The sequence below is a fragment of the Scylla paramamosain genome, chromosome 35 (assembly GCF_035594125.1).
Source record: "Scylla paramamosain isolate STU-SP2022 chromosome 35, ASM3559412v1, whole genome shotgun sequence".
In the NCBI taxonomy this organism is placed as follows: Eukaryota; Metazoa; Arthropoda; class Malacostraca; order Decapoda; family Portunidae; genus Scylla; species Scylla paramamosain.
Window position 1 is genome coordinate 1544358 of NC_087185.1, and position 13779 is coordinate 1558136.

Below are 13779 nucleotides of genomic sequence, written 5' to 3' on the forward strand. Positions count from 1 at the left end.
GGTAATGCAGAATCCTTGTTAGAATATTACTAGAATCTTGAGAATGCCACTGAAAATCCCTCCAAATTTCATTAAAGCTGGTTAAAAGTACAAAGCTTAACCGGTATTCTCCATCTTTCATCTCTATTACTGGTAAACTATGGAACTCTGAATGCTTTTGTATTTCTCCTTCCCTAAGACTTCATCTCTTAAGGGGGGAGATTTCAAGATACTTCTCTAATTCTGGATAATATTTTTGACTCTACGCTTTGGGAACTGACACCTTAATTAGGACTTTTCGGTTTTTTGTGTAGTCCCTGACCACAGCCTCTCTTGCATGAAGGAATGGCAAGACAAGGCGTGGAAACATTTGAAAACGACCTTTGCCACTCGCACTGCGCAAATTCAGCCGTGGATAACCCAGAAATAGTCCTTCCGCTTGCCTCGAGGCTTTGTTTACGCCGGACACCTGAGGGGGCTTCCGCACCTGTACTATCAACACGCCCCAGGGAAAATAAAGTAAAAGGGATCAAACATAGAAAACCCCCATACTCAGTGAACTTGTCAAACAGAAAACGGAATTTGAAGTGTTGATGAAAGGCATAATTCGTACAATTTGGCAGATAAGGGAGCGGAATAAGGCAGCTGCGTACCATGTAAGAGATTCCGTGATTCCTGCCTCATGGTTGTGAATGATTGATGTCAGTGTATTATGTAAATGAGTTTAAAGGAGATATGTGTACTTAATAGGATTGAGTTAACGCAAGAATGCATTTGGTTATGCTGACAATAAGAAATACTGATGGTTCTCTCTCTCTCTCTCTCTCTCTCTCTCTCTCTCTCTCTCTCTCTCTCTCTCTCTTTGTTTGTTTACCTCTTTTTCCGTAAACTCCCTGCCGGTGGGCGCCCAGCGAGCATTTTTCCCCCGAACAAGTATACAAACAAACATCCATCTCTCTCTCTCTCTCTCTCTCTCTCTCTCTCTCTCTCTTCAGTAAAACTCCCCATCCTTACTACACCATTTCATTCAAGATACGAGCACATTTTTCTTATCTCATTACACAGACGTAATCAACATTATTTTTCTCTCTGAATCATACACTACAATCAATGTACATTCTATCACATAATCTCAGTGACTCATGATAGATTGCAACACTCTGTCCAGCTTTACATCCTGTCTATATCGGTCTAGTTGTAAGATAATTGCTGTTTGAAGGGTGCGATAACTTGGCCCGATTGTCGGTGCCAGGCGAGGCGAGGGAGGCACGGTCAACTGGCGGGAGAGCATGGGAGTCTGTGCGTCGCCCCGCCTCAGCTGGTTCACTTACTACACGCGGTCTCCAATTCCTTTCGCTATTCAAACCCGTGATTCCTGCCTCATAGTTGTGAATAATTGGTGTCAGTGTAAATATAAATGAGTTTAAAGGAGAAACAACCGGAATATGTGACTTTTTCCTGTTTTTTCTCGCTAAAGTTGATGTGAGAAGAGAAACTCAGTGCAAGGGGTGGTTGCTAAACAAGAGGGGAATCTATATTATCTCCAGTGCATACAGTAAACAGTGATGATTGGTATGAGCGGAATACACGAACTACAATGCGAAAATGAAACTGAATATGTGACTGTTCATTGTTTTCTGTCACTAAAGTTGCCTCAAGTGAAAATGTTATCCTATGGATCAATGAATGAACGGGAATGATTTCCTTTTACGTCTCCAGTGCACAGAGGCAACAAGAATAATAATAACAACACGGAACACTGACCTAAATTGTTTTATAAGTCAAATGAACCCAAAAAGTGATAGTGAACAAGAACGAACAATGTCAAGTCTTTCATGCGTTTAGACAGAAAAAAAAAATATTAAAGAGAGAAATACCGATTATGGGATGTCTCTCTTTCACTAAAATCGTCAGAAGTGAATATATGTGACAACAGTGAACAAAAAGGAAACATTTTGAGAACTTTCACGCATCCAGACAGTAAAAAAAAAAAAAAAAAAAAAATGAAAATGAAAATAAGTCCGAGAAACGCTGAATGTGAAGTGTTCCTCTCTCACCAAAACCAACAGAAGTGAATATGTGGCAGCAATGAACAAAAACGAAACATTTTGAGAACTTTCACGCATCCAGACAATAAAAGAATGAAAATAACTCCGAGAAACGCTGAATGTGAAGTGTTTCCCTCTCACCAAAACCAACAGAAGTGAAAGCCTGACCTCAGCAAAGAATTAAAGGATAAAAATTGATCCTTACATAGCAGACTTACATAACAAGCCAGAAAAACAACAGAAATGGGAAATCCAGTTCAGGTAGCCACCCAACACATGAAGATGACTGTCAAGGCTCAACACCAACCACATTGAACTGTAAACGTCTTCACCACCACCACCATCATCACCACTGACAGAACGCGTGTGGTGGGTTGCTTGTGTGTGGTGATTTGTGGTGTTTGTGGTGTTGTGTATGTTCTGTGGTGGTTTGTGGTGTTATGTAGTACCTGTATGGTGTTGTGTGGTGCTTTGTGGTGTTGCGTGGTGCTACCTGTTTGGTGTTGAATACCTGTAGAGAGAGTAAGGTGTTATCATAGTGTCACGGTCCTTACTGGTATCCGGTTTCTATTGTTATCTCCCCCTCCTCCTCCTCCTTCTCCTCTTCCTCCTCCTCCTCCTCCTCCTCCTCCTACTTCTCTTCATCTCCCTCATCTGACAGCTACGATACGCCAGTCTCTCTTCATTACTTCATTACATCACCAGTGTCTCACCGCCACCATCACCACTGCTGTCACCTTCACTACCCCACCACAGTTATTCAGAGGACAAGCGAAATGTGGTGAATTAATGTGGGTTTTTGTGGTTAGCTTGTTATTCATTTTAATTTTAGTTGGATGGATGAATGGATGAGTTTAGATTACTTGTTATATCAGTGTTAAGTGTCTTATTGTAAATGTGAGAACTGTAAATATATGCTAATATATTATTCTCTGGAAAATACGCATGAAAAATAAGCTTATACGAAAAAAAATGCATCAGCTTCAGTACAGTTAATAATACACGTACTTTATACAAAACATACTTAGCAAAACTACTTACAATATATATATGAAAAAAAAAAAACGTGAAAGTAAATAAATGAAATAAAAAAAATCTTCAATATAATAAATGATACACATACTTTACACAAAACATACGTAGAAAAAACCGTACTCCTAACTTGATAAAAATACACCATCATACATACACACACACAAAAAAAAAAAAAAAAAATGCAAAACTACACTACAGATGACGAAAAATGCACAGAATCGCACACTACATCAAACCCACACCCAAAGATACAATGAATACCCCAAGATACAATGAAAAACCATCCATGACCAACCGAGCATTTTAAGAGGTTGAGTAATCATCTCTACAAAGGAATGAATGCATGCTAGTCACACCTCTTATACGCACCTTGTGTATGAGTGTGTGGAAGTGTGTTACCAGCTTGTGCGGTGAGGCAGGTGGGCAGTCATGCTGAGAGAGGGATGCAAGAAGGGAGGAAGCGAGTGAGAGGTATTTTAAGTGTTTGGGTTTTCGAAAGTAAGCAACTTTTGTTATGTTTCAAAGAAGAGAGAGAGGAAGAGCAGGAGGTGGAGGAAGTGCATTCATGTTTCAAGATGTATACTGCTGCTACTACTACTTCTACTACTACTACTACTACTACTACTACTACTACTACTACTACTACTACTACTACTACAACTGTTACTACTACTACTACTACTACTACTACTATTACTACTACTATTACTACTGCTACTGTTACTACTACTACTACTACTACTACTACTACTACTACTACTACTATTGCTGCTTCTGAGGAAGAAACCATATTTGTGTGTGTATGTGTGTGTGTGTGTGTTTTGACAAAAAGAATGAAACTTGCATTAATAGTAGGTAGGAAAACTTGTGCTACACACACACATCTTCGCTCATGACTCTCTGTCTTAAGAGGAGTGCTTACGAAATGCGACACCAGGTGACTGCTTGTAGTAATCAGGATCCAGTGGAGATAAACACACGCTTTACCTTTGTACCGAATGTTGAGAGGGTTGCCAAGCACGCCTAAATCTGACGAGCTGGGAACGGCCTTGCAAGATGAAGCGCCCGCTGAGATGATGAGTCTAAACCAGCTTGATATAGCATAGCGTGAACAAATGTACCCTGAACTTGCCAAGCTTAACCATCCTAGCTAGCGTGCTTATTAGCCTAAAGTAGCCTAACGTAGCCTGACCTGACTTCGCTTAACGTAATCTATTGTAGCTTCCAAGTCTCATATCATCACAATTAACAGACTGTAATTGAAGTTATTGGGGGTTTTCCAAGGCGTTTTATGATTCCAGTATAATGTATAGAAGAAAGCACCCATGAAAACATGACTTTTCATTTCTGTGAGCTTTAAAAATAATCTTGATGAGAGAGCATTTCAGAAAACGGGATCACAGAGATGATGAGCCGCGTTGTCAAGAGTGTTTCTCTGTTAATAACATACAAATCTTGTTAATCTGCCACTAAAACCATGAAAACATCCTTAAAAACCTGTGTAACTTCAACCATACAGAGCCTGTTGAATGTAGTGTAGGTGCGGCTAGAAGTGTTGTAGAATATGAACTGTACTATACACTCAACAATCTAGCACCAAAACCCAATGGACTCAGCACTAGACAGTAAGGGAACTCAGCACTTTAGCACCTAGGGAAGCACGGATACACCATCACTAGACTCGCCACTGGAATACTGACGCACCAGCATTTTCAAACTCAGACCCAACACTAGAATAACTAAGCACTCACAACTTCACAACACCTCAGCACTTGGTAATGAGAAGCACAGGTGATTAGCACTCAGATGGGTTAACGGGGGCGCACAGGCATCATTAGCACCACGTAATAGTCATTATCATCATATTTTCCATCAGCTCACAGTTAATGAAGTGTTGTCATGAGCTGGTTGCTGCGTCAACTGTGTGTGTGTGTGTGTGTGTGTGTGTGTGTGTGTGTGAGGAACCTTGACTCTTTAATTAATTTTAGTATGGGTTAGAACTCTTGCTCTCTCTCTCTCTCTTTCACATGCCTCTCCCTACCTCTCCCCGACCCATTACGCTCTCCTATAAGCCCCAGGGAGAGCCATCGGCCGCCCCATCCATCACTCTTACAGTCTGCAAACACACTCTCCCATTACCGACCAAATTTCAACCTTCACACGTACGTATTTTCATCCTCGCCTCGAAAATTGTGACGGTGTGATGGGTTGCGGCGTTGTGCTCTCTCTCTCTCTCTCTCTCTCTCTCTGGGAAGTGGAAAAAGAAACAAAACTCATGTGCAAAATGTTTCTAGTGTACTCTCTCTCTCTCTCTCTCTCTCTCTCTCTCCAGAAGTCAGCTCGCCAAGTCTTTTCATTCACTTGTTTACGTCAGTTTTCTTTCCTCAATTCGATGTTTTCTCTTTCATTTTTAATTTCAAGTTTTTCGTTTTATTCAATAATTTCCTGTATCCTTTTTTTTTTTTACTTCGCACTATTGTTATTCATTTTATATTTGTGTTTAGTCTTATGTCATTTTCACATAATACTTAGCATGTTAAATTTAGTCAAGTTCCCTCTTTAATTTTTTTCACTACAATTAGTTTTCTTGTATTCTTTTACCCTCAATTTCTGATTATTATTCGCTTTGTGTTAGTATGAATAATTCATCTTGCTTACTCAGGTATCAGTTGCGTGTGTATGTGTGTTTGTTACGCAGTACGTGTCTGTTAGCACGACTTATTTAGTATGAAGGAAAGGACTGATAATGTGCGTGTGCGTGTGTATGTGTGTGTGTGTGTGTGTGTGTGTGTGTGTGTGTTACGCAGTACGTGTCTGATAGCACGATGTACTTTGTATGAAGGAAAGGGGTGATAATGTGTGTGTGTGTGTGTGTGTGAGTGTGTGTTCAACTTTTTTTTCAAACCTAATCTAACTTAACCCTCGGATGAACACATTTTTTCATGCTTTCAGATCGGGATGGCCAGAGGAGGGAGAGACGCGGTGCAGAGGCGGCGGGCGGTTTTGCCTCTCCTATGTTACCTCATCACCTGGTTCTGTCTCCCTACCAAAGCCTCACATCTCTCCCACCTTGCGAATTTAGAGGAATTTAGTCACCCACGGGATGAAGAGACGCCGTCGCAGGAAGATTATTTACGGAATGAACTGGATGAGGCAACGCCAAGGGACACAATATGGATGGAAGACATGAAGCAAAGAGGCGGCCTTGATATTCCAGTACTGTCCAGTCAGGAGAAGACAGTGGGGGAAGGTTTACTTGACGAGGCTACACTAAAGGAAAACGGAACAACACTAGAAGTTATAAGGGAAAGAAGAGATTTGAATGTCCCTCGTGTTGGCAGAGAAAAGAGAAAAGAAGAACGTTTTCTAGACGAGGTTACACTGAGAGAAAACGGGACAATATTGGAAGTTATAAGGGAAGGAAGAGGTTTGAACGTCCCTCGTGTTGGCAGAGAAAAGACAGAAGAAGAACGTTTTCTAGACGAGGGTACACTGAGAGAAAACGGAACAACATTACAAGTCATGAAGAAGAGAAGACGGAAGACCGTAAGAGAACATTTTGCAGATGAGATTAACATAAAAATAACAAGGGAAAGAAGAAGAAAAAACTCAAGAAAACGTTTTATAGATGGAAATACAACAGAAACAATCAACACCAGGCTAGTAGGAGCGAACGTGAGGAAGAGAAGGACGTCTGGCGCCACTCGAACACCCAGTAAGGAGGGGAACGACAAGAAGCATTTGTATAAGCCGGGACCCACGAGTTCAAGGCACGAGGTGGAGTGTCTGGTGAAGCCCTCCTGCTCCTCCCGAGATATCCCGCAGGACACTGATATAGGACACATGTGAGTGATTTTAGGGTGTGTGATGAGTGAGTGGGTAGTGTAGGTATCCTTGCCAGAACTCTATTACTAAGTATTGATGTGTCCATTGCTGGATCTCGTCTGTATTAAGTTTTGAAGGATGTTAGTTAAGAAAGCCATTTTTTTCTTAGTCTTTAGAGTATTTGCTGTGCTTAACCAGTTTCCCTTAAGAGTAGAAAGCTATTATTATTTTTACTACTACTACAACTAATAATCCATATATCAAACTCATCTATTTATAGTTGGATCTCGTCTGTATTAAGTACTGAAGGATGTCAGCTAAGAAAGCCATTTTTCTTTCTTTTTAGAGTATTTGCAGTACTTAACCAGCTTCCCTTAGGAGTAAAAACCTACTGTTAATTCTACTATCACTGCTACAACTAATAACCTTATCAAGTCCAGCATTGCATCCCTTATTCACAAACTCACAGAGGTAATACTTCCTTACACAATTTAACACTTTAATTTTAACAACACTTTAACAACCTAACCTAAACTTCACCTCCTTGGCTGCAGGTTCCCGTGTATGTGTGACGACCATTGCTACCTGTACGGGGACTGTTGCCACGACCACGTCCCCGTCAGCTACACAGCCCCTGCCATACGCCCGGCCTGTATGTTGCTGACCCCCATTGCAGGCCGGCATTACAGATTTCACAGGGTAAGTTGGGTAATGGTATGTCTATTTGTATTACTTTCAGCCTTCTTACCCCCAGATAATTTTTCCCGATCATTTAAAAGTTCCTAGATGTGGTCAACTCTGGAACTCTCTACCTGATTCTTATTTCCTACTGCCTGTCACTTAAAGAGGGAAGTTTCAAAAGACTTCTCGTAATTTTAGATTTTCTTTCTGCCAATACTCTCTTAGGACTGGTATCTTCATTAGTCCCTTTTTCTTTTTTTTTTCTTTTTCGTTTTCCTTGAACAAATCCTCTCTTACAGAAAAATACCTTTATTTATACTACAGTAGCTTTAATATTTCTGCATTCAGAGAAATACAAAATCTTTCTTTTCCTGTGTATCAATGCAAACTATTTCAACGGTACTCTGAACATAAACGATGATGACAGCCTGGAAAGGGTTGTGTGTATGCGTGGCTAACTACTGCTCTCAACGTCTACACTGCTCTTTTCTATTGCTCTCAACGACTGTATTGCTCTTATTGTTGTTGTTCACGTATATATAACTCTTAACGTTTATATTATTCTTTTATATTACCATTTGCGTGTCCATTAAGAGTCTATGTAGCCAAACTCAACCATTTCATCTTCTAATACTGCAATGTTCCCTCCTCAGTCTGTCTTCATGGTGAATTGGTGCCCTGAGGGATCGGAGCCTAACCTCAAGGACCGGTGTGAGGGTGAAGGATCTTCCAGTTACCTCGAGGACATTCCGGTATTCTCCAAGACAACCGGTATCGGATACGCCAACATATTCTGTGCTTTTTGCCACAACGACATAGAAATTTACAAGTATGAGATTTCTGTATCATGCCTTGGGACTGTGAACGTTACCAGTGATCTTGAGAACATGATGTACCACTCCGGGGAGCTACGATGGTCCCTTTTCAATGACGTCTCTGAGAACACTATTGAATGTCTCCTGGATGTCGCTTACCCGCCCTCTATTGGCCGGTGGTGTCAGTCTGAGTTAGTCGACACGTGTCATAAGAACTGGGCGAGTGAGGAGAACGTAACAAGATGCTCTGCTTATAATTACTACGTGCAGTCAGAGAATACAGTATATAAGAACAGGGATTGCGCTCTTTGTAACGGCGTACCGCATGACGAGATTCAGTGCCTCTCGCTGTTTAAAATAGGTTCTGGCCCTCCGTTTTATATGCCACCGTCCCTTCTAGAGTTATTTGAGGTGCGAGGGAACTGCAAGGACAATGAGGTGTGGGACGTGCTGTATCGTCGCTGTGAAAATGTCGCTTGTGGGTTTCTATTCACTCTACAAGACGGGAAATGCGAAAGAAGCAATGCAACGATATCAGATGACAGTCAGTCGTACCTCAACTCGTCCTGCTATGTGTTGGAGTACGACCAGAATGCCTTTACTACCTTCCCCAACGAGAGTATCTATTTGAATGAGACACGGCACCTCTATCGCTTCGGGGAATATGAGTTGAATGGGTCGCTGATCAGAGTTTGTGATGAGAAGAAACGTTGGACCCCATTCATGCATATCCTATCATCTGTGCTTATCATTATCTCTCTTGTGTGTTTATTAGCTCATATGGCAATCTTCCTCATGCTCCCCGAAAGACGGAATATTCCAAGCATGAACCTCTTCTCCATGACTGTATCCCTGTTCATGGCGGAGTTTCTGTTCCTGACCTTCTTCCAGCTGAAGTTCAACCATATCACCTGCATCGTGTCGGGTGTTCTCATGTACTACTTCCTCAGCGTGTCCTTTCTGTGGATGAATGTGATGAGTATTGACATCTTCAGAACGTTTTACTATACCAGCAGTTACCGCACGAAATCGCGGAAGATCTTCACCCAGTACTCTCTCTACGCGTGGATCTTGCCATTAGGGGGCGTGACGTTGGCTCTGGTAGTGGATGAAGTCTGGCCTGATTACGTTATAGCTCCTCACTTTGGCACGGACACTTGCTGGATTAATAACAAGTGGGGTCTGGTGACTTTCTTCACGTTTCCCTCCGGTATGGTCATTCTAGCTAACTTGATTCTCTACATGGTGTCTGTTCGTAATATCTACACCCAGATTAAGAGTGGCGAGATGGCGTCCTCCACTATACGCAAGAGTGACGGGTCTAGCAAATACAGCGGAGGGAATTCAAAGACCTCAGTAGATTCTTCAGGTAGGAGAGTCAGCCGAGGGTCGATTTTCGAGTTACCAAACTGCAAAGAGAACCTACGAAGCAAATTCTCCATGGGCTCTTTAAGGAAGCATCGAGGGAGACTGATTCTGTACTGCAAACTCGCTCTGATTATGGGTATGACTTGGATCTTCGCCTTTATATCCATTCACACTAAGAACATTGTGTTTGAGTACTTCTTTATCATCACCAATGGGCTGCAGGGAGCGTTTATCTTCGTCGCCTTTGATCTCAAGAAAAAAGTATGGGAGGAATTATCAATCAAGACCAGATGCCTCAAGAAACATGAGAACTACACTGTACGACGAAAATCTAAGGCATTCACGGCTTCATTAGAGGGGGTTTACAAATCTAGGCCCAACTCGCAGCGGTTCAATGAATTGGGCGCGCACTCTGCTTCTCTTGACGCGAGCAGGAGCCAACCCTCACACACCACAGCAGAGATCGAGGTGTGAGGCTGGAAACTGAGGACGATGAATGAAATGCGTTAGGTTTAGCAAGATGGGAAGCTGAAGATGGTGTCACGTAGCCAAGTTTCAAGCTGCGGGATACCTAATGCAAGGCTTTTTAAGTTTGCTGGTACTGAATTAACTCTTGCTGCTACAGAGGTACTTGATACGGAGTTACTTAAGTTTCATGCTTCAGAGGTGCCTAGCAAAGAGCTATTTGAGTTCGCTGCTACGGAATTACTGAAGTTATCGCTGTACATTCACTACGGAGCTATTTAAGTTTATCTCTGCAAAGTTGTTTAAGTTTGCAGTTCTGGGTTCACTTAAGTCAGCCGATTGAGAACTAGGGAAGGAGAAACAGAAAGAGGAGGAAGGAAAAAGAATGAATTAATGAATACGCTTATTTCCGTAATCTTGTAACAAATGTATGTTAGTGTTTGCGTGTATGTATGTACTATGTATGTACACTGTACCAGTCGTTGTGCTGAAGTATCATGTACGTTTCTGAGTACTGAGGTACGAAATACATGTCATGAACTTTTAGTATTAACGCTGTCGTACATAAACGTCCCACAATTGTACCATGTACTACTTATTGACTAAACGTAACGTGACGTCAATCCTATTACGTATTCGTGTGCTTCTCATGGTTGTAATACGTTAAGTTACCGATATATCGCTTAGGGTAACGTCAGATCAGGTTTTCGCCTATTGAATGTAATGTCTCAGAACAGTATTAGATAATAACATAGTCGTGTGTTCAACAATTACATGTACAAGAGATGACGATTTTCCTTTATAAAACCTCCCCGTAAAACAGAATTTCATTTATTATTTTCTTCCTCTAAACCACATCAATATTGCCTCTAGTGTGTGAATAGTAGGAAGAGTGCCATGCCGGGCACCTCCGCTATAGTATATGCCATATATATATATATATATATATATATATATATATATATATATATATATATATATATATATATATATATATATATATATATATATATATATATATATATATATATATATATATATCCAGTACCCCGTAAATAACGTTCGTTCTCGTTTGTGTTCCATCCCTTCCCTTCCCTGCCTTCCTTCCACACATCTTGATGAGACACGTACCTAATGACCAGGCGAGAGAGTTGGCATACCCAAACATGTCCCACTACGGTATACGCCATCCCGGACGCTGCGTGTATCGATCACAAATGGTGTCCACTATGGCACATGCCATAGTGGTGCTGCCCTGTATGGCAGTATCATATCGATGGTGTCTGGTATGGCTCTACTATTTGTGTGTGTGTGTGTGTGTGTGTGTGTGTGTGTGTGTGTGTGTGTGTGTGTGTGTGTGTGTGTGTGTCCCGTTACCAGATGGCAGGCCTTGCAATACAGTTGAGTCTTCCTAGCAATGCTCCGTTCTCTCTGAGACGGGATGCTGGTAGGGGAGGAGGGAGGAAGCTACGCGTCACACATCCTTCACATATACTTGTTGTGGAAAGGGAGTCACGTGGACCACTCCACAATGTCTTCAACATGGCACAGCTGGCCGTGTAGTACGTTCACGGCAAGGCCCATTTTACAAACACTGATTACTCTACTGTCCGAAAGTCAACCTACACTTCCACTGTCAACAATTATTGTGCAGAGCTTACAAAATATTTTCCAAGTGCCGTGACTCCTGACCACTAATTACGCTTCTGTTTAAGGGGGAAACGAATTCATCTGATGCATTACAGCAAAAGTGTTAAACGCACTGGCCGCGGGGTGACAAGTGGTTCTTTATCTTTAATTTCATCACGACTCCTGAACAAAAACACTTACAAATTAATTCTCACTAATCATCTTATCCACCTTGAAGAGAGTATTGGAATTCTCAACCAAAATACATGGGAAAAAAAAAATCTAGTAAGAGAAATTAATCAAAATGAAGGAGTAGTTGTAATTGGATTCGTGATATTGTACTGTAATTGTGCGCATAGTCGAGTACAAAATAATTAATGAACTGGAACCCAAGCCAGAGAGAGAGAGAGAGAGAGAGAGAGAGAGAGAGAGAGAGAGAGAGAGAGAGAGAGAGAGAGAGAGAGAGAGAGAAATAGCCACCCCTGCTGCTTCCTAACATAGAAAACGTTGTAATACTGAAGAATAAACTCAACTATTTCTCTTTTCCTCTCTCTCTCTCTCTCTCTCTCTCTCTCTCTCTCTCTCTCTCTCTCTCTCTCTCTCTCTCTCTCTCTCCCTGTTTCTCTACTTATCTCTATGTCTATTTTCTTAGTTTCATATCTGCTATCTCCCTCTACTCTGCTTTGTCCACTTACCTTTTAAACTTTTCTTCCTCAACCCTTCCACTACTTAATGTGTTATTTGATATTCCTCTTTCAATCAATCTTCTCTCCATTCATACATCTATTGAAGTCTACCTTGGCTAGATCAACATTCTTTAAGTCCGGTTCCTGGTTTGTTCTGCTCTCCCACCGTGGCTAATCACAAAGGACATAGAGATGACTAGCCGGGTTCTCAAGAGTGTTTCTCCTGTTAAATGTTTAAAGTTCCTGTTAAACTGTTACTAAAACTGTAAAAAAAACCCATAAAAAACGTATAACTTCACTATGGCAATTTTCCAAAGGCAGACATAATTAAACGAGTTCTCAAGAATGTTTCTCCTACTAATACTATAAAAATCTGTCATTAAAACCATATAAACACGCTTAGAAACCAGAGTCACTTCAACTAGAACCTTTTCAAACTAGAGATGCGGCGTGGAAGCGTTTTTTATGGTTCTATAGCGTAGTAGACTAAGGTAAACTCCTCCGTTACGCACAGGCAGACAGCAAGACTTCACGGGATGTCAGATTCACCCAGCTCTTGGCCCCCGTGAGCCTGATGAATGGCCGTGAATTAAGATCATCAGCCCCGTGCAAGGATACGAGGGAGGGTGCAAGATCCAGGCAGCCAGGTGAAAAAGATCTTGAAGGGGTGTGCCCAAGAGGAGGAGGAGGAGGAGGAGGAGGAGGAGGAGGAGGAGGAGGAGGAGGAGGAGGAGGAGGAGAAGAAGCAGGGGGAGGAGAAGGAGGAAATAGGAAAACGAGAGAAATATGATAGATAATTGTTGTTGTTGTTGTTTTTGTTGTTACTACTGCTACTACTACTACTACTACTACTATTGCTACTACTACTACAGCAGCAGCAGCAGCAACAACAACAACGAAAAAAAAAAACGAAAAAAAATGAGAACAGGAACAACAACAACAAGAACATCAATACTATACAAAACCACAAGAGAAGAAGACGAAAAGGAAAAAAAAACAACGAAAAAAAAGAAAGAAAGCAAAAAAAAAAAAAAAACATAAAAAAAGGAAGAAAACAAGTTAGTGAAATCAACAAGAACACAACAAAAGCCTTGAACCACCACCACCACCACCACCACGACCACCACCACCACTATCACCACCGTTCCTCACCGCCGCTATCATATCCCCTCTATCACTTCCTGAGCGGCCAAACTCCCCCATTACGAAAGACAAGAAATCATGTTTAGCAGCTTGAACTTCGAAGCC

The 13779-nt window shown here is 41.5% G+C and overlaps 1 protein-coding gene across 3 annotated transcripts; it reads left to right on the plus strand.

Moving 5' to 3' along the window:
* The first annotated feature begins 1227 nt into the window (after nt 1–1227).
* On the plus strand, nt 1228–11036 carry LOC135090532 (uncharacterized). 3 transcript variants are annotated; one of them, XM_063987347.1, is made up of 4 exons: nt 1228–2396; nt 6015–6907; nt 7442–7586; nt 8222–11036. In XM_063987347.1, the coding sequence occupies exons 2-4, from the start codon at nt 6021–6023 to the stop codon at nt 10223–10225; spliced, it is 3036 nt and encodes a 1011-aa protein (XP_063843417.1). In that variant the 5' UTR covers nt 1228–2396; nt 6015–6020; the 3' UTR covers nt 10226–11036. The 3 variants fall into 3 exon arrangements, with proteins under 3 accessions (XP_063843417.1, XP_063843418.1, XP_063843416.1); XM_063987348.1 differs by lacking the exon at nt 1228–2396 and adding an exon at nt 3175–3533; XM_063987346.1 differs by lacking the exon at nt 1228–2396 and adding an exon at nt 4412–5224.
* The last annotated feature ends 2743 nt before the right edge of the window (nt 11037–13779 follow it).